Source organism: Erythrolamprus reginae, chromosome 10 (assembly GCF_031021105.1).
Source record: "Erythrolamprus reginae isolate rEryReg1 chromosome 10, rEryReg1.hap1, whole genome shotgun sequence".
NCBI lineage: Eukaryota > Metazoa > Chordata > Lepidosauria > Squamata > Dipsadidae > Erythrolamprus > Erythrolamprus reginae.
This window is the reverse complement of record NC_091959.1, coordinates 24,814,060-24,835,941: the sequence shown is the minus strand read 5'-3', so window position 1 is coordinate 24,835,941 and position 21,882 is coordinate 24,814,060. Positions and strand designations below refer to the sequence as shown.

General features: G+C 42.8%; 1 protein-coding gene across 4 annotated transcripts in view; it reads right to left on the bottom strand.

The window, feature by feature from the left end:
• MCTP2 (multiple C2 and transmembrane domain containing 2) overlaps nucleotides 1-21,882 on the bottom strand; it is a 232,733-nt gene that overhangs the window by 115,023 nt on the left and 95,828 nt on the right. For all 4 annotated transcript variants that reach the window (XR_011559979.1, XM_070762681.1, XM_070762680.1 and 1 more), the window contains exons 9-10: nucleotides 10,002-10,166; nucleotides 6,770-6,900 (exon numbers count right to left, since the gene is read on the bottom strand). Coding sequence is in view for 3 of the 4 variants with exons in the window: in XM_070762681.1 (XP_070618782.1) it covers nucleotides 6,770-6,900; nucleotides 10,002-10,166 (296 nt within the window). In the remaining variant the exon portion in view is untranslated. The remainder of the gene's footprint in view (nucleotides 1-6,769; nucleotides 6,901-10,001; nucleotides 10,167-21,882) is intronic.

Genomic DNA, 21,882 nt, shown 5'->3' with positions numbered 1-21,882 from the left:
TCATCTGTTTCTTTACAGAGTCTGCACTTTGCATCGTCTGTTGATTTTTCAATTCTGGCTTTAACAGCATTTGTTCTAATGGCCTGTTCTTGTGCCGCCTGTATTAGTCCTTCTGTCTCCTTTTTTAGTGTTCCACTTGTAAGCCATGACCAGGTTGTTGTTGTTGTTGTTGTTGTTGTTGTTGTTGTTATTATTATTATTATTATTATTATTATTATTATTATTATTATTATCCAAAGCACCTGAAGGCAGGATAAGAAGCAATAGAAGGAAATTAAGAAGAGAATCAACCTGGAAATAAGGAGAAATTTCCTGCCGGTGAGAACAATTAATCAGTGGAATCACTTGCCTCCAGAAGTTGTAAATGCTCCAACACTGCACGTTTTTAAGAAGAGGTTGGATAATCATTTGTCTGAAGTGCTATAGGGTCCCCTGACTAAGCACGGGCTGGACTAGAAGACATCCAAGGTCCTTTTCAACTCCGTTATTATTCTATTTTAGAAATGGTGCAGCCCACCCCCCAAACCATCTCAATTTTCATGACAATGCACTCCAGAAAATTGCTTCCAGCATTTGCCATTTTAAGAACGGGGGGGGGGGGGGGGGGGTGCATTTCTTTTAAAAATAGACACACACATATACACAACAGCACATTGAAATCTTCAAAAATAGATAAAAATGGAGGGGGGGATCCTTCTCAGATTTGTAGTAGCGAGAAGACACTCAAATCTCTTTTGATTTGGAAGCAAAAATGGAAGACAACTTCCCAGGAACTCTGCAGATTCCAGCCCTTCTAGAAGATAAATACTCAAAGCTTCCAATCAGCTGTCGGGTATTCGCAGGAGTCAAGTTTCTGGATGGTGAGAGAGAAACTGGAACAGATTTTGACAGGGGAAGGCTGTTGAAAGGCTTTTATTTAAAGCAAGGACCTGTTAAGGTGTAGCCTAATTAGGAAGAGGAGGATGTTTATCTCCTGGGGGTTTCTGCTTGGGAAATGGAACATGCATTAGACCCAAGGAGATTTCTAGCCTCGCAGGGGTCCCCAACCTTGGCAACGTTGAGACTTGTGCACTTCAACTCCCAGAATTTCACAGCTGAAGTCCACAAGTAGTAATGGGTATCGGCCCCCAAAAGGGGGGGGTGCAGTGGGGATAGTAAGTTTATGCTCTTTGTGGAGAGGGGCGGCATACAAATCTAATTAATAATAATAATAATAATAACAACAACAACAACAACAACAACTACTATTATTATTATTATTATTATTATTATTATTATTATTATTATTATTGAATACTTTTTTTCTTGTCCTTCCTTCTCTGGTACCTTAGTATGATCCTTAATTACTTTTAAAATAGGAAATAGATAAATAGTATGTTTTTTACCCATAAACGCTTGCTTTATTTATTTGTTTGTTTGTTTGTTTGTTTATTCATTCATTCATTCATTTATTCAATTTTTTAATGCTGCCCTTCTCCTTAGACTCAGGGCGGCTTACAACATGTTAGCAATAGCACTTTTTAACAGAGCCGGCATATTGCCCCCACAATCCGGGTCCTCATTTTTCCCACCTTGGAAGGATAGAAGGCTGAGTCAACCTTGATCTAGCAGTCAGCTTTAGTGGCCTGCAGTACTGCATTCTACCCACTGCGCTACCTCGGCTCTATCTTTAATCTTATATCTCTATATATCTTAATCTATGTCTTTAATCATTTTAATCATGATCTAGAACTGAACTTTTATAGCAATGAAAAAAAATTGAGCCACTTTCCTAGTCTGTTATCATACTGAATGTTCTGGGTTCAGTACAAAACCTTAAAATGTTCCTGTGCTCCTCAACCAATAATGCTGTCTATCATTTGTCCTTTTTGTGGCTATTCAAATAATGGGGCTTCATCAACTGAAAAAGATAAGCACCTATTTGAAGACTTATCTTGGTTGGTAAGCCACTCCCACCCAGTCACATGACCTTTAAGTCACCTAAGTATCAAGCCACTCCCACCTGGTCACATGGCTGGCGAGCAACTCCTACCTGGTGACATGATCAAGCCACACCCACAAAATAAGCCACACCCACAGTGTGGCAGGAAAAATTTGGCAGCCCCTTTACAAGGCTGAAATAGCGCTATCCTAGCCTCCCTTAATTTTAAAATTCAGCAAAAATGTGATTATATATATATATGTCACATGTTTGTTTTTTGCTGAATTTTGAAATTTAAGGAAGACTAGGATTAAGGGAGACTATTTCAGCCTTATTTTGGCCTCATCAGCTAGTCATACCCTCACTGGGACTTGAACCTGCAACCTTTGCTTTGTAAGGCAGAGAATTAACCTCTAGGCTACAGTATCCAATCCCTTCAGCTCTGCACCAGGGAAGGGTTACATATTTTTGTGTCGAATGAACATATGAAGGTATACATATATATACACACACACCTTCATATATTCAATTGGGTTTCGGGTTTCTTCCCATGTAAGTTTTCAGAGATGGTTACCTTACAGGGAAATTTAACCTCTTCAGAAAATTTCCTGGACAATTTAATCTAGAAACATAGAAACATAGAAGTCTGATGGCAGAAAAAGACCTCATGGTCCATCTAGTCTGCCCTTATACTATTTTCTGTATTTTATCTTAGGATGGATATATGTTTATCCCAGGCATGTTTAAATTCAGTTACTGTGGATTTATCTACCACATCTGCTGGAAGTTTGTTCCAAGGATCTACTACTCTTTCAGTAAAATAATATTTTCTCATGTTGCTTTTGATCTTTCCCCCAACTAACTTCAGATTGTGTCCCCTTGTTCTTGTGTTCACTTTCCTATTAAAAACACTTCCCTCCTGGACCTTATTTAACCAATTGATCTAAACAAAGATCAATTCCACCCAATTTTAATTATATGATAACATAGTTGGAAGGGACCTTGGAGGTCTTCTAGTCTAGCCCTGTATCATTCTGGACAATGGCTGTCCAGTCTCTTCTTTAAAATACCTCCAGTATTTTAAGTTCAGCACCCACAACTTTTAGAGGCAAATTATTCTACTGTTTAATTGTTCTCACTGCCGGGAAATTTCTCCTTAGTTCTAGGTTGCTTCTCTCCTTGGTTAGTTTCCATCCATCGCTTCTTGTTCTACCCTCAGGTGCTTTGGAGAATACTGTAGTTTGACTCCCTCTTCTTTGTGGCAATCCCTGAGATATTGAAACACTGCTATTATGTCTCTCCTAGTCCTTCTCTTCCTTAGACTACCTATAATCTACAACCTTTTATCATTTGCTTTAGCTCCATTCACCTAATCGTCTTGGTTGCTCTTCTCTGCATTCTTTTCAACATCTTTTGACCAAACTGGACACAGTTATTTCAAAGGCAGTCATACCAGTGCAGGGTATTAAAACCTCGCTAGCTACAAAGGTCCAATGTGAGATGGAGACTAGGTTAGAAGTGGTGAAAGACCTACAATAGAGGCTGTCAGTTTCAATATTGAATTGCTGGTGTGCCTGCATTTATATATACTGCTCAAAAAAATAAAGGGAACCCTCAAATGACACATCCTAGATCTGAATAAATGAAGTATTCTCATTGAATACTTTGTTCTGTACCAAGTTGAATGTGCACAACAGCAGGTGAAATTTATTGTCAATCCGTGTTGCTTCCTAAGTGGACAGTTTGATTTCACAGAAGTTTGATTTACTTGGAGTTATATTGTGTTGTTTAAGTGTTCCTTTTATTTTTTTTGAGCAGTGTATAAGATTTTTTTGCCTCTTCTCAAGAACCATTCTCCACTTACAACCCAAGCCTCCAAAACTGTAACCAGAAAAAGCAGGGAGAAGTCTCTGTGGGGCCTCTCTAGGAATCTCCTGAGTGGAAACAGGGCTGGAAAAGGCAGGGAGAAGTCTCTGCGGGGTCTCTCTAGGAATCTCCTGGGAGGAAACAAGGCCGGAAAAAGGTGGGGAGAAGCCTCCGCGGGGCCTCTCTAGGAATCTCCTGGGAGGAAACAGGGCCTCAACCCTCCCTGTAATTTTCCCCATTGGACGTATTATTTGCTTTTGCATTGATTCCTATGGGAAAAACTGCTTCTTCTTACAAACTTTTCAACTTAAGAACCTGGTCACGGAACAAATTAAGTTTGTAAGTAGAGGTACCACTGTGTGTATTGAACTGTAACTACAGTCAACATTGGTGGCCAAACAATTCCAGGGCACGGATCCATGGAAAGCATATCAAGACATGATCATATTTAAAACAATACACCCCCATCCCCACTCCTGACTAATTGAATTGAACTGATTCAGAAAGAGGAGGAGGAAGCGGGGGGAAGGACTTTGCTAAGAGCCAAACACATCTTGAGTTTAATGTACAATCAAGCTGTTTAATTACTTGGGAGTCTAATTGTTTGCACAGTGATTATTTCTCCCTGTCTAAGCAATAGAGCCGTCCTTCCCCTTTCTTACTACCCGGTGAGGATCCCATAGAAGGCCAGGAGAGCCAGCAGCAGCTGTTCCAAACGAGGGCCAGAGCGCATAAACCCGCCATGGTCATGCTTTCAAAACGGTTTCCCCACAGCGAGAGACTCCCAGTCCCGGTTCCTAACTGTTTGCAACTATTTAACACCAAGAATTGCTGCAACCATATTGTCTTTTGCCAGACCTCTGCCGGTAATAAGCCAGCCGTATAGAACGGGAATGGAGGATGGTCGGGGGAGTGGAAAGAGGGAGAAATCTCGTAAAGCTTAAGGAGGGAATCCGTTCAGGGAACCCAGAGGAGATATCACAGAGAAGTCGAAGGAGGAAGCGTTCACAGTAAGGAGAAGCCATTTGCAAAAAAGAAAAAAGAAATTGAGGAGGGACTGAGAGGTTTCTGACACCGTCATCTTCAATATTAATAACAGAATTGGAAGGGACCTTGGAGGTCTTCTAGTCCAACCCCCTGCTTAGTCAGGAGACTCTACGCTACTTCAGACAGATGGTTGTCCAACATCTTCTTAAAAACTTCCACTGTTGGAGCATTCACAACTTCTGAAGGCAAGCTCTTCCACTGATTAATTGTTCTCCCTGTCAGGAAATTTCTCCTTAGTTCTAAGTTGTTTCTCTCCTTGTTTAGTTTCCTTTGCTTCTTGTTCTACCCTCAGGTGCTTTGGAGAATAGGTTGACTCCTCCTTTGTGGCAACCCCTGAGATATTGGAAGACTGCTACCACGTCTCCCCTGGTCCTTCTTTTTATTAAACTAGCCATGCCCAGTTCCTGCAACTGTTCTTCATATGTTTTAGCCTCCAGTCCCCTAATCATCTTTGTTGCTCTTCTCTGCACTCTTTCTAGAGTCTCCACATCCTTTTTGCATCGTGGCGACCAAAATGGAATGCACTATTCCAGGTGTGGCCTTACCAAGGCCTTATAAAGTGGTATTAATCCTTCATTTGATCTTGATTCTATCCCTCTGTTAATGCAGCCTAGAACTGTGTTGGCTTTTTTGGCAGCTGCTGCACACGGCTGGCTCACATTTAAATGGTCGTCCACTAGGACTCCAAGATCCCGTTCATAGTTACTACTGTTGAGCAAGGTATCATAAATACTGTACCTATACATTTTGTTTTTTCATCATTGAATTTCATTTGGTTAGATAGCGCTCACTGTTCACGTTTGTCAAGATCCTTCTGTAATTTGCACCTATTTTCTTCATGGGGTCTGCTCAGCTGAGAGAAGTCCCAGGCTCAGAAATTCTGCATGTTATCTCTTCCTGTTCTATTTAACAACAGAGATGTTGCTCTAAACGTTTCCTGCCAATAAAGTTTTGGTAAAGGTTTTTGACTATCTATAGACCACGTCCTGCCGCGTACCTCCCAGAGATTGATTAGATCACACAGAGTTGGCCTCCTCCAGGTCCCATCGACTAAGCCAGTGTTTCCCAACCTTGGCAACTTGAAGATATCTGGACTTCAACTGGGGAATTCTGGAAGTTGAAGTCCAGATATCTTCAAGTTGTCAAGGTTGGGAAACACTGGACTAAGCAATGTATGTTGGCAGGTCTGCAGGGGAAGGCCTTCTCTGTGGCTGCCCCAGCTCTATGGAATCAACTACCCCCAATGTCCGTACGGCTCCCACCCTACTGCCCTTCCGAAAGGTCATGAAGACCTGGCCGTTAACGTTAACATCTAGTCATGGCTGAATGGGGATTGACTTGGTATAGATGTGTGTTTCATTGGATAGTTCGCTGGGGTTTTTATAATGGGGTTTTTACTGATTTTGTTATTTATATTTGAGATTGTATTGTGTTATTGTTATTGTTGTAAGCCGCCTTGAGTCCCATGGGATTAAATTTAAATTCCCAAAAGTAACAAAGGTGCTGTGGCCTAGAGGTGAGCTCTTGCCTCAAATCAGAAGGTTCTGAGTTCGATCCTAGGTAGAGGCAGATGTAAGGATCCCATCCAACTCTGTTGATCTGTATCTGAAATTAAAATTCTCATGGGCATTGATACCCGGTTTCCCCAAAATAAGACCTCCCTTGATAATAAGCCCCATCAGGCTTTTGAGTGCATGGCAATAAGGCCAAGCGCTTATTTCAGGGTTCCAAAAAAAATGAGACAGGGTGTTATTTTCCGGGAAAGACAGTATTACCGGTATGTACATAATTTTGAGAAGCTTCAGTTCTCAGGTTCTTGATAGAAAAATCACAACAATTAAAATACTGCACAACAGAGAGATATAACCACGTTTCGCATTGTCTTCCAAAGCTTTGCAAAACACGTTTTGTGGTAATAAAAAGAAGGCAGCTTACATTCCCAAAATTTCTTCGTGCTTTTTGTTATCTTTTCCCCAGATCTCAATTTCCAACACATCCTTCCTGTCGGAGAAGTAGTGAAAATCAAATTGTTCCCTCCACTGTGGATTTGCGGTCTTACACAGTGTCTAGAAAACACAAAGTGAAAAGGTTCATCGTTCGTTCAAAGAGTTGCAGCTTTCATGTTGTTGTTCTTTTACAAAAAATGTACATCCACACACCCCAAAAAAGAGAGGCAAACTTTAAGACCAACAAAGTATGAAGAGGGAACTTCTGCAACACAGCAGGGAAATGGGGGGGAAGGGAGAGAGACCACTTTTTATACTACACGTGGGAAAATTTAAACTTCTGACACCGAAACCGAAGGGCCGCGCATACGTGCATATCCGGGGGAACATCAAGTTGCTGCAGAAGGCAGAGAGATCTGGGGCAGAAGCTATGCTTGTTTTCATTCCATTAAATCCAAAAGTATTTAATACAGTTAATGTAATTACCCTATTAAACACAAAGGCTTTTGTGGGGGTCTTGAAGCATGATGGGTGTTATAGCCAATGGGGACTGTCTATTTGGATTAGAAAGGCCGGAGAGGGGATAAGAGCTTTCCAAATCTTATTTGTCAGTAAACAAGGGTGTTGGTAAGTTCTCGGTTTTGCTCATCTTCTGATTACAGCATTTTGGGCAGGTTGGTATCCTTCAAAGCCCAGAATTCTTAGCTGGATGGGAAATTCAAGTACCTGAAAAAGATTCATCTGGAGGTAGACACAGTGGTTCTCAACCTGGGGGTTGGGACCCCTTTGGGGGCCAAATGACCGTTTCCCAGGGATTGCCTAAGACCAGAGGAAAAGACAAATTTCCCATGGTGTTAGGAATTAAACCTTCTATTCTGGTGCCTTGGAACCTATTTTTGCAATCTGACCAATCAGGCATTTACCTCTGACCTTCCTGCCAATCAGCTTAAAGCTCTGTTGGGAGAATTGGCGCTAGACTTATGGTTGGGGGTCACCATGACACGAGGAACTGTATTAAGGGGTCGTGGCATTAGAAAGGTTGAGAACCACTGAGGTAGAGAAAGACGCTTGTCTACCAGCCACAGTGGTTACTTCTGCTGCCTGCTGGCTGCCTGCAATTTGGCAGTTCGGATCTCACCAGGCTCAAGGTTGACTCAGCCTTCCATCTTTCCAAGGTGGGTAAAATGAGGACCCAGATGGTTGGGGGCAAGAGGCTGACTCTGTAAACCACTTAGAGAGGGCTGTGAAGCACTGTGTATAAGTCAAAGTCCTATTGCTATTGCTCCATCGAAGTTCTCCAAACTTTCAGAACTGGCGCCCCGGAGTGGGTGGAGGGGGGGGAAGGTTTTGTGGGAGGGGTAAGAGCAGGCGTGCCTGTGTACGTGTGCAAATACCTGCCGCTCGCACAAGTGCGGTCCCTGAGGTCCTGTGACACTTCCAGCAACGCTCGTGTGAATGGGCTACAAGTACCTCCATGTCACTCATGAGTGGGGCTCTGCGCAGGCTCACATTCACATGTACCAGCCAGCTACTCATGTGGCCCAGTGGTCAATAAGCCGGGACAAGTAGTGGGATTCAACAAAAAAAATACTACCAGTTCTGTGGGTGTGGCGTGGTGGGCATGGCCCGAGTCTACGGAGAGGGGCGGCATACAAATTTAATTAATTAATTAATAATAATAATAATAATAATAATAATAATAATAATAATAATAATGGCGTGGGGGGCATGGCAGGGAAAGGATGCTGTAAAATCTCCAATCTCTCATTTCATTTTCATTTCATTTCATTTTATTGGATTTGTACGCCGCCCCTCTCTGTAGACTCGGGGCGGCTAACAACAGTAGTAAAAACAACATGCGACAATCCAATACTAAAGAAGCTAAAAACCCTTATTTTAAAACCAATCATACATACGAACGTACCATACATAAATTGTGGAAGCCTAGGAGGAAAGAATATCTTAATTCCTCCATGCCTGACGACAGAGGTGGGTTTTAAGAAGCTTGCGAAAGGCAAGAAGGGTGGGGGCTATTCTAATCTCTGGGGGGAGTTGGTTCCAGAGGGCCGGGGCCGCCACAGAGAAGGCTCTTCCCCTGGGTCCCGTCAAACGACATTGTTTAGTTGACGGGACCCGGAGAAGGCCAACTCTGTGGGACCTAATCTCCCCACTCCCGGGGAAGGTTACTGCAAAATCTCTATTTCCTCCCAATCATTTTATTTATTTATTTTACTTATTTTATTTATTTTATTTATTTTACTTATTTTACTTATTTGTTTTGTCAAGTACATATTGGAGGTATGTAAAGATATAATGATATTTATATACATGATACTAGTAAAAAGAAAAATAAGAAAAAAAACATTAGATATAATAATATTCATATAGATGATACTAGTAATACTAGTAGGACAGGGGAGGGAAGGCATGCTGGGACACTTATGCACGCCCCATACTGACCTCTTAGGAATCTGGAGAGGTCCACAATGGAGAGTCTAAGAGTAAAGTTTTGGGGGTTAGGAGAAGATACTACAGAGTCAGGTAGTGGTAATGAGCTGGCACTTGGGATGCAGAAAATAGATGGGGGTGGGACCAGTCAGAGGTGGTATTTACCGGTTCCCCGAACTACTCAAAATCTCCACAACTGGTTCTCCAGAACTGGTCAGAACCTGCTGAAACCCACCTCCGTCTGGAACCCAAATGTGGGCTGTGGGCCACAGATTGGGAACCACTGGTCTACAGGGATCCCTCATTTTTCGCGGGGGATGAGTTCCAAGACCACCCGTGAAAAATGAATTTCCGTGAAGTAGAGGAAAGATATTTTTTTATGTATTTAACGAGTATTTGGACTTTTAAAACCCACCCTTTGCATGAAACAGTCATTCTATAAATGTTTCTCAGCTGGAACTACATGGGATATCCTACCAGTTTCTTTAATAGAGTACAGTAGTACTGTAGAAGAATTTTATGGATTTTTAATGGATTTAAAATTTTCAATGGATTTAATGGATTTAAGTCCCCTTTGAAAACCCATGAAGTAGCGAATCCATGAAAGATGAACCGTGGAGTAGCAAGGGATTACTGTAGATAGAAAAGACTCCTGTTTGTTGTACGATACAAATCTGTGTTTTAATTATAGTTCAGGATGGACTGACTTTCCAATGGACCGACTTGCTTCAGATCACAGCAGTTGGCAGTACACACGTCTCAATCACGCTTACCTTACTTTTGAATTTTTCCTGGCCCATTTTCAACAAAACGGAGATGTGGGTCATGCCGCCCACAGGGATATTCCTTCCTTCCAGTAAAGCCACAGTCACTGTTCCATTCCACAACTGGTTTTTTTGCAGCATATCTACCAGCCTGCTGCTTCTCATGAAGCTTGCCTAAAGTTGAGGGGGGAAAAGATAATTACTATTAATTTAATTTAATTTCTGAGATTTATAAGTCTGGAGACCTCACCTACAAAAAGATATTGACAAAATGGAACGGGTCCAAAGACGGGCTACAAGAATGGTGGAAGGTCTTAAGTATAAAACGTATCAGGAAAGACTTAATGAACTCAATCTGTATAGTCTGGAAGACAGAAGGAAAAGGGGGTACATGATCGAAACATTTAAATATGTTAAAGGGTTAAATAGGGTACAGGAGGGAAGTGTTTTTAACAGGAAAATGAACACAAGAACAAGGGGACACAATCTGAAGTTAGTTGGGGGAAAGATCAAAGGCAACATGAGAAAATATTATTTTACTGAAAGAGTAGTAGATCCTTGGAACAAACTTCCAGCAGACGTGGTAGGTAAATCCACAGTAACCGAATTTAAACATGCCTGGGATAAACATATATCCATTGTAAGATAAAATACAGGAAATAGTAAAAGGGCAGACTAGATGGACCATGGGGTCTTTTTCTGCCGTCAGTCTTCTATGTTTCTATGTTTCTATGACCTTCTCCAAATGGCCTCAGGGTGGCGTACAAACAGGAGTACAGTGGTACCTCTACCTAAGAATGCCTCCACTTAAGAACTTTTCTAGATAAGAACCAGGAGTTCAAAAAAAAAATTGCCTCTTATTAAGAACCATTTTCTACTTAAGAACCCAACTCCAAAAAATTTCCCAGGAAATTTGAGAGCATGCACAAAGGCCCGGCCAGTTTCCTGACATTTTTTTTTAAGCCTTAAAGTTTTGGATTTTTTTGATTCTCCTCACCTCACATTCTTCCTTTAGCAGCGACTGTCCTCCTCCTCTTCTTCCTCCTCCTCCTCCTCCTCCCACCCAAATTCCGAGCTTTTATTTCTTTCCTAATGAGTTTGCCTGCATTATTTGCTTTTACATTGATTTCTATGGCAAAAATTGCTTCTACTTACAAACCTTTCTACTTAAGAACCTGGTCACGGAATGAATTAAGTTCTTAAGTAGAGATACCACTGTATGTCAATGAAGACTCAAGAAGAGATTGGATAACCATTTGTCTGAAATGGTATAGGGCAGTAATGGCGAAACTTTTTTCCCTCGGGTGCCGAAAGAGCATGCGCGCATACTGTCGCATATGTGTGAGTGCCCAAACCCCTAATTCAATGCCTGGGGAGATTTTCCCACCCCCTGGAGGTCCTCTGGGGGCCAGAAACAGCCTGTTTCTCAACTTTTGGTAGGTTCTGTAGGCTCGTGTTTCACCCTCCCCAGACTCCAATGGCTTCCCTGTAGCCAGTGGAGGGTAAAAACGCCCTCCCCATCCCCCTGGAGGCTCTCTGGAAGCCAAAAACACCCTCCCAGAGCCTCTGTGAGAGCCAAAAATCAGCTGGCCAGCACACATATGCACGTTGAAGCTGGGTTTGTCAGAAACAAATCATGCCAAACCAATCTCATATCCTTTTTCAACACCATAACCAAATCAGTAGACCAGCGCAACATAGTGGACCTCATATACTTAGACTTCAGCAAAGCTTTCGATAAAGTTGACCACAATCTCTTAATCAACAAATTAGAAAAAAGCGGGGTAGATTACAAGACATGCAGATGGATTAACAGTTGGCTGACCAACCGCACCCAACAAGTTGTCCTCAACGGTTCCAAATCCACATGGAAGAAGGTAGGCAGTGGGTACCACAGAGTTCTATCCTGGGCCCTGTGCTCTTCAACATTTTCATCAATGACCTGGACGAAGGAATAGAAGGGCAACTAATCAAATTCGCAGACGACACCAAGCTGGCGGGGATAGCCAATACGCTAGAAGACAGGCTCAAATTACAGAATGACATGGACAGACTAACACAGTGGGCCCATACCAACAAAATGATGTTCAACATCGACAAGAGCAAAGTCCTTCACCTACGTAAAAAAAACCCAAATAATTCCATTTGTACTCTGAGATATTCCTCCATATACTCATCTACAAACTGGTCCACCCAGTTTTTGCATTTATTGACATATTTAAAAGGGGGGGGGGGGGCATTAAAAAGTACCTAAATGTGACCGTTCTCCTGGACGTTCCCTCGGGCATGAGGTTTAAAGGTCAATTGTGCCCATCACTGTGAGTTTCTACTTCCTAATTTGTCCTCAGGTGTCATTATTCTTACTACTGCCTTGATTGGTTTAGTTTTAATGCTATGTCTCCTACAGGTCACATTTGTGAGATGGGTGACTATGTAAACTGATTATGTAAATATATAGGTTTTCTTTTAAATGTGTCCTGAATTGCTTAAGAGTTCCAAGAACTCAAAGCTGACTTTTTTAGGCCTTCTGATTGTCTCTTTTGAACGGTATGTAGACGTGATTTATCTCTATCTGCCTGTTGATGGCATTCATTCATTCATTCATTCATTCATTCATTCATTCATTCATTCATTCATTCATTCATTAGATTTGTATGCCACCCCTCTCCAGGGACTCGGAGCGGCTCACAACAACAAAATACAATACAAATCCAACGATAAAAACAGTTTAAAACTCTTGATATAAAAACAGTCATACATCCCAGACAAACCATTCATAAAACAAAACGGCCCGGGAAATCAATTTCCCCATGCCTGACGGCAGAGGTGGATTTTAAGGAGTTTGCGAAAGGCAAGGAGGGTGGGGGCAGTCCTGATCTCTGGGGGGAGTTGATTCCAGAGGGTCGGGGCCACCACAGAGAAGGCTCTTCCCCTGGGACCTGCCAGACGACAATGTTTCGTCGACGGGCCCTGGAGAAGGTCAACTCTGACGGACCTACTTGGGCGCTGGGATTCGTGCGGCAATATGTTTGAGTGGCAGGTTTCCAGGAATTCTCTTAGAATTTTGAGACTCCGTTTGGTCCAGAAGGGAATTTCTTTCCAAGTTCCTTAGCAACCCCTCCTTTCTAAAGCATCCTGCCTTGTTTTCAGATCTTCACTAAGCTTTTTATAAAGTCACATTAGCTACTTCTAACCACCTCCCCCCCACACACACACTTTAGAACTGTTTGCCAACTCCCTCACTTCAAGCTCCTTTATGCTGCAGCTTTTTTCTGCCCTGCAATTCTGCTTATCTCTGCTCTGAGATTAAAACCTTTCTTATTAACAGGAGGATACTCGGAGGAATAGCTGCAAATAGAGGCTGGTCCATTTATTTACTTACAGGAGCTGGTAGGCCACTCCAATCTACAAGCACCGAACAGCTTACAAGCCTCCAATGTATAATTGGTTTTAAACCATATAGTCAGTGTAAAAAAAAACACACACACACAACAACCAACCACTAGTACTACATAATGTTCTTATGGAACTGGCAATCCTGAATGGAGGCATTAACCATAACAATAAAAGACACAATCTCGTGACCCAAGAGGAAGTGACAACAGAGCAATCACCCGGATTTGATGGAGCAACCGTTGTTGTCGCCAATTTCCTCAAAGGCGGGAGGGGAAAGTGTGATTGTCCATGTGGGGAAAACACAATTTCACAGGAACCAAGAAGGGACACTTGTGGTCATTTTCTCAATCAAGGGAATCTTCCTGGGCAGACAGATGTTCCTGGGGAAAAAGTGGCCACTGAGAGAGACCCAAAAGATGAAAGGCTTCATGGTGAAAAACGGTATCTTGAATTGCACCTAGAAGCCAACTGACAACCAACGGCAGCTGTTAATACAGATGTGATATGCAAGTACACACCATTGCACTTGGTTGCAGCTTCCAAATGATCTCTAAGGGCAGCCCCTCAGAGAGCGTACTGCAGTAGTCCAACTGGATAATGGCTAAGAGAGATGACTAACCACAAATTTCTGGAAGCTAAAACTACCGTATTTTTCAAAGTAACCTCTCCCTAAAACAGGATGAAAATTTGGGTGCATCTTACGCTCCGAATGTAACTTTTTTGAAGGGTTTTTTCCCCCCAGCCCTAACAAGGTGCTAATGATCTTCCCGGCTTGCAGGCTTGTTTTCATTGCTACTCCCTCCAAAAAAGTGTTTTCAGCCCTAACAAGGTGCTAACAATCTTCCTGGCTTCCTACTTCCTCTGAATAAGGTTTTTTCCAGCTCTACATCTTTGCAGGCTCGTTTTCATCCCTACTCCCTCCAAAGAATTTTTTTTCAGCCCTAACCAGGGGATAAAATAATGTGCTAAAGAAGGAAGGGAGGAAGGAAGGAAGGGAAGAGGGAGGGAGGAAAGCAGGAGGGAGGGAGGGAAGGAAGGAGGGAAGGAGAAGAAAGGAAGGAAGGAAGGAAGGAGGGAGGGAGGGAGGAGGGAGGGAGGGAGGAAGGAAAGAAGGGAGGGAGGAAGGAAGGGAAGTTGAGAGGGAGGGAGGGAGTCAGGAAAGCGGGAGGAAGGGAAGGAAGAAAGGAGAAAGAAGAAAGGAAGGAAGGAGGAAGGGAGGAAGGAGGAAGGAAGGGAGGGAGGAGAAGGAAGGAAGGAGGGAGGAAGGAGGGAGGAGGGAGGAAGGAAGGAGGGAGGAAGGAGGAAGGAGAAGGAAGGAAGGAGGAAGGAAAAAAGGAAGGAAGGGAGGGAAGGGAAGGAGAGAAGGAGGGAGGGAGGAAAGTGGGAGGGAAGGAAGGAAGGAGGGAGGGAGGAAGGAGGAAGGAAAGGAAGGAGAGAGGGAGGGAGGAAAGTGGGAGGGTGGGAGGGAAGGAAGGAAAAAGAAAGAAAGGGAGGAAGGAAGGAAGGAAGAAGAAGGAAGGAAGGAAGGAATGGAGGGGGAAGGGATGGAGGGAGGGAGAGAAATGTCACCCAAAGCTGCAGTCAGCCAATTGCCTAACAGAAAAGAGCCAACTCTTCCTCGAAATACATTCTACAGTAGTAAAATAATTGCGTGGCTCCCCATTTTCCCTTTTTCAAATGGCCTGTTTGTCTTGGAAAGCCAAACTCACCATCTTCCTCGCTTGCCCATTAAAAAGCCGGGCCCGCTCAAGCTCTGGGAGGCTCCCTGAAAAGGGGAATCTGAGGCTGGCCATTAACCAGGACATGGAGATTGCTTCCATATGGCCGGACAGCAGGGGAGGGACGGGGCCAAAGTCTACAGCCGGCTCCATTTGGCGAAGAGCTCCTCGTCTTTCCATGGACACTCGTTGCATTAACAGAAGAACATCTGGATTATTGCTTGCAATGTCCCTGGGAAATATCCACTCCCCCATCAAAGGGCTTTATCTATCTCGGCTGCACTTTGAACATTTCCGCGCATAAGGCGGCCGGGTTTGATGCAGCACTCGCTGCCTCTCCATCCAAAGCCATTCCGCCCACTGTTTTTGAACACACACGCACACACACTAGGGTCTCCCTAGGTTCCCTCCAGCCCACTCCCTCCCCTTCTTCCGCAGGGGGAGGAAAAAGGGGGGGGTTTAGAAGGGTTCCCAGAAAGGCATAATGGATGCCCCACACTTTGGAACTGTTTGGGTTTGGTTTTGTTTTTCTGGAAACACTCAGAGGGGAGGAAAGGGGAGAAAATGAAGAGCACAGGGAAGAGGAGAGGAAAAATATTTGGGTTTTGTTCTTAAAGTTAAAAGCAGCATCACTAGCCAGAAAGCAGGATCCAAAAAAGGCATCGTAGAAGACTAACTTCATTTACAAAGCTGATGCGACGTCGTGGAATAGCAGACAGACTTTGGACGGACCTCAGATTCTATCAGGAAACATACAAGATTGATTAGGATAGGATAAAATAGAATGGAATGGAATGGAAAATAGAATGGAAGATAGAATGGAAAATAGAATATAATGGAATGGAATGGAATGTAGAATAGGATAGGATAGGATAGGATAGAAAATACAATGGAAAATAGAAGAATAGAGTAGAGTGGAGTGGAGTGGAGTGGAGTGTAGAATGGAAAGTAGAATAGAATAGAGTAGAGTAGAATAGAAAATAGAATGGAAAGCAGAAGAATAGAATAGAATAGAGTAGAGTAGAATAGAAAATAGAATGGAAAGCAGAATAATAGAATAGGATAGGATAGGATAGCTTTTATTTCTTTCCTAATGGATTTTGCACACATTATTTGCTTTTACATTGATTCCTATGGGAAAAATTGCTTCTACTTAAGAACGTTTCTACTTAAGAACCTGGTCACAGAACAAATTAAGTTCTTAAGTAGAGATACCACTGTACTGGAATACTGGTATTGTGTCACCCCTAATCCTTCTTTTCTCTACGCCAGCCAAACCCAGACCCTGCAGTTTGATTATTGATGCTTCACATTTCTAAACTGCCCCAAAAAGGGAGTCTGGATCAGCAAGGAAATCTATTTACCAGTTCGGAAGTGCGCTCACCCCATCAACCATCAAGAAGGCTTTGCGCATGTGCAGAGTGTAAAAAACAAGGAAATGGTTACAATGGGCAGAGCCTCGCGCTACTGCCACCACCGGTTCTCCAAACCACTGGCGGCTGCTACTTCCAGTATGCCCGAACTGGGGCATACTGGTAGCATTTCACTACTGTTCTAGATCAGTGATGGCGAAACTTTTTGGGTCACATTGCAAAAGGGGGGAAGGTGCACACGCCAGCACACATTCCCTCCCTGCCCCTGCACGCGCACCCCCTTGCACATGAACACAACCCCCTCTGGGGCCCGCGCATATTTACACGCCTCACTGAAGCCTAGGATGGTGAAATAAATGGCCCAACGGGCAAACTGGAAGTTCAGGAAAAATGGACTTCCGGTTTGCCCGTTGTGCTGTTTTTTTGCACTCTGGAGGGTTCAAGCTTCCCTGAAGCCTCCCTAGGGCAAAACAGGCCGAAAATATTCTGGACAAAGCACGCGTGTGCATTGGAGTGGACATAGGGCAATGCCTCTCGTGCCCTCCGATATGGTTCTGCGTGCTATTAATGCCATAGGTTCGCCATCACTGCTCTAGAGCAGCGTTTCCTAACCTTGGCAACTTGAAGATATTTGGACTTCAACTCCCAGAATTCCCCAGCCAGCGAATGCTTGGCAACTGGTTTGTTTTTATGACGGTTGCAGTGTCTTGGAGTCAGGTGATCCCATTTTGCGAGCTTCCGACAAGTGATGTGCTAGCCACGTGAGAATATCCAAGCAAATCTTTTGACCAAGCCTTATATATCAGTGTTTTCCAACCATGGCCACTTGAAGATATCTGGACTTCAACTCCCAGAATTCTGGGAGTTGAAGTCCAAATAGCTTCAAGTTGCCAAGGTTGGGAAACACTGTTATAGATGACCCTCAATTATCAGAAAACAGTAGGTTTTGAGCAAACGAAAGCGTTCTGTTGGAGTCATGTTTAAATTTTGGAAGAATGTTTCCCTTTTTTTTTTAGCTTGTCCTAGCAGAACCTCGCAGATAGCCAGAACGCTGGATGCAAAAGTTGAGTTATCATGTTTTTGCTTAGATGTTTCGCAAACACTCAAATGCAAAAACTTCTGATGTGTTGAGACGCTGCTACCGTGAAAGCTGCACCAAACCGAGATGAAGCCGTCTTTCAAACGCCTGTCTTTTCAAAGATGTGACAGGGGGGCAAAGAAGACCTGTGAAGAGGTCAAAGTAGCAACCCAACTCGAATGGAAAATGGTTTGCGGCTTTTGTCGGAGGCCTCAGTCCCCCACCCACCCTTCGCTCTGCTCATTAGGCAGGATAACCATTCTGGAGAAGTGTGTGTGTGTTTTCCCCATAGGACGAACAAAAAAATATTAGACAAATGAAAGGAGGCAGGTGAATACTCCTGCAATGGAATCCCATAGTTGTTCAAAATGCTTCAACAGGACAATAGCCCAAAGCGTAATTCTGAAGATGGACAAATAGAAATAAGAAAGCCAATCGGATGGGATGGGATGCAACACCGGAGGTGTGCATTGCACACCCCACGCATATATACACATGGAAAGGAGATGGGGCTTCCTTCTTTTCGCCTTGCTTCAACTCCTATTCGTTTCCATGGCCAATTTATCCAATTATTTGGACACCAGGGTAGCAATCAATTTGGTTTGGCTTCTGCACACGCTGCATGGCCAGGAGTTTGCATCCCTGGAGCAAGAGCCCTCCGCCCGCTCGGTGCCCACTGAGTGTGCAAAGCATGCCCCACACTGCAAAGGTTTCCAGCACTTACGCAAAGCAAGCCTGAGATTAGAGGTTGTAATGAGGCTGTTGACAAGTGGCTCTTGCATGCAAAAATCTCCCAAGAAAACCACTGGCCTAGAAAGCAGCAAATCGGTTTCTGCTTTCTTTCTTTCTTTCCATCGTCCACAAATTTCATAACGGGCTTATCCCAGTTATTACTGTCTCACCCGCCGTCAAAATGCTGCTAAAACCCATATGGGGGTGGAGAAAGATGGGAATTCCTAATTGAATGTTTACCCATTATCGTCACTTATGCAACGATGAGAGAAACCAAGTCCTATAAAGGGTGGTATGTGTTGCCAGAGTCATTTGATTTGAGAGGCAGCGCAAAATAGATTAATAATCTAAACAGTAATAATTGATTGCTTAACAGATGAACAATAACAAAAAAACAAACAGTTCCTGAGCATTAATGGATTAAGTAAGAAAAATGTTGGTTGCTAGAATAGGGAATCCCCATTTTTTAAAAACCCTGGTGCACATATTTGATGGTTTGGGAGGAAATCCATAGCAGTGGTGGGCTGCTACCGGTTCACCCCGGTTCAGGCAAACCAATAGCGGTGGCGGTAGGCTCCACCCACCAACCAGGAGGTCACCACGGATAATTTGTGCATGCGCAAGCAAAGCGAATGCGTGCCCAAAACTTTTGCCAGACCCATCCTCGAATACAGCTCATCTGTTTGGAACCCATACCGCATCTCGGACATCAACACCCTCGAAAATGTCCAGAGATACTTCACCAGAAGAGCCCTTCACTCCTCCATTCGAAACAGAATTCCCTACAAAACTTGATTTACAATCCTGGGCCTTCAAAGCTTAGAACTATGATGCCTTAAACATGATCTAAGTATTGCTCACAAGATCATATGCTGCAATGTCCTGCCTGTCAATGACTACTTCACTTCAACCACAACAACACAAGAGCACACAACAGATGCAAACTTAATATTAACCGCTCCAAACTTGACTGTAAAAAATATGACTTTAGCAATTGAGTTGTTGAAGCTTGGAACTCAATACCGGACTCTGTAGTGTCATCCCCTAACCCCCAACATTTTACCCTTAGACTATCCACGGTTGACTTCTCCAGATTCCTAAGAGGTCAGTAAGGGGCGGGCATAAGCGCACTAGCGTGCCTTCTGTCCCCTGTCCTATTGTCTCTCCTATATCTCCTATATCTTTTCTTCTATTCCTATATCCTTTCTCTATTCTTTCATTGATACATTTTATTCATATATCTTCTCTTCTATTCTTTCTCTGATATATTTTACTATGAGTATATCCTCTGTAATCTTCATTGTGTATTGGACAAAATAAATAAACCAGTCTCCGAACCAGTAACAAAGTAGCAGAACCATTACTCATCCAGAGCATGGAAAGATAAAGATTGTCTTGGGAAGGAAGGTTACCAGTTTTGGTATTCTCTGAAACCTCTCAAGCCAATTCCAAACTGTTTACAATTGCAATTCTCTAAAAGGGTAGGCACACCGCCAGGCAAAATCCCTAAACTTCAGGCATAGACTAATTTCTATTTTTTTGGGGAGCTCCCATAAAAAGTGATGCTATTTGGGGGGTATGGATAAAGGAATGAGTTCTAGAGACAGAGGCTGAAACTTTTGCAGGATTTAAAATCCTTTTTTTCACATCTAACATTTTTAAAAAATATTTATTTCTGCGTAGTTTTACTCATTTTACAGAAGAAAATATTAAGATAACTCAAAGACTTTGAAAGGAAGCAATGAAGGAATCCACATTCTGGGTAAACAGAGCTTCTTACAACATTAGGAATTTTGGATCTGTTTAATTCTGAAGAAGTGTTTCAATTTCGATATATTGAATTTAAATAATCAAATGTACTTATAATTATATGATGCTGAAAAAAAATAAGGGGAACACTCAAATAACACATCCTTGATCTGAATGAATGAAATATTAAATACTTTGTTCTGTACAAAGTTGACTGTGCACAACAGCAAGTGAAATTGATTGTCAGTGTTGCTTCCTAAGTAGACAATTTGATTTCACAGGAGTTTGATTTACTTGGAGTTATGTTATGTTCTTTAAGTGTTCCCTTTATTTTTTTCAGCAGTATACTAAAATCTGTATCACTATTAATGACAGCAGAGTTCTAATATCTAAGGGGCTGCCTTAGAAATGGGGTGGCACAGTGGTTACAGTGCAGCACTGCAGGCTACTTCAGCTGCTAGCTGTAGTTCAGCAGTTCAAATCTCACCACCGGCTCATCACCGATTCCGAGGTGGGTCAAATGAGGACCCAGATTGTTGGGGGTGAAAGGCTGATTCTGTAAACCACTTAGAGGGCTGTCAAAGCACTATGAAGTAGTATATAAGTCTAAATGCTATTGCTATTGCCAGAAAGAAGAGGGAGGTCACTCTATTTTCCAAAGAACCTGAAGGCAGAACAAGAAGTAACAGATGGAAACAAATCAAGGAGAGAAGCAACGTAGGATGAAGGCCAAATTTCCTAACAGCGATAACAATGAAACCAGTGGAACGGCTTTCCTTTAGAAGTTGTGGGTGCTCCGTCATTGGAGACGTTAAAAAAGATATTGGACAGCCATTTATCTGAAATGGTATTGGGGTTTCCTACTTGAGCAGGGGGTTGGACTAGAAGACCTTCAAGGTCCCTTCCAACTCTGTTATTCCATTATTTCATTTTAAAAACATTTGCTTTTAACAACTTTCAAGCTAATTAAACACATTAAAAGTTAAAGTCGCATTGAGAAAATCTTTTTAAAAAACTCAAATGGAACAGAATCGCCAACAGAGATCTCCTAACAAGCAACCTTCCTGGGGAGAAGACAGAAGGTCTCCTGGCTGGACAATCCAAGGACAGCGGAAATCATCCTCCGGTTTTATGTCTTATAGAGCTCTGATTAATATCGCTGTTGCTATTTACATATCACTTGGATCTAAAAGCAATCTGTGCTTCCAAAATGATATAATTCAGTTACTTAAAATAACTAATGAACTTATAACCTAGTTCCACAATGCTAGAAAATACTGTTTGCTTGTGAGGTTTTTAAAAAATGCCACATGCACAGGAGAAATAAAAAGGTTTTGAACATTGGAGCCAATACCTAAGCCTCATACTGGCAACCACTGGGGGGAAATACGCAGAGTGGCTGAGGCTGATGGGCTTTGTAGTCTAGCCTGTGAAGAGAATGCCAAACGAAGGAATGATTGCTCGGCCTGTGGCTTCTTCCATAGCCTCTCAACTACGGCCCAAAACATTTTGGATTCTCACAGCACTATTTTATTTTTCCTTTGTTGGCTTTATGATCCATTACAAAGAAAAAGAAAAGAAAATGGGAGAAAGGAAGAAAGAGAGGCAAGTGCCAGCAATGTTTCCCCAGCTCGGTGTTTCCTAACTAAAGATAGTTATTGATGTACAACACCGGCCTTTTACTGTGGCAGCAGAATCAATAAAGGAGGAAATACTGCTTTGTCAAGAGTAGCCCAAGTACTATAGGCTTGCTGGGAAATTCTTTACTGGCTCTGCAATGGCCACAGAAGCTTAAAAAATCCTTCTGTATCTCCAATGATAGCATGGGCACCATTTGCTGAAGC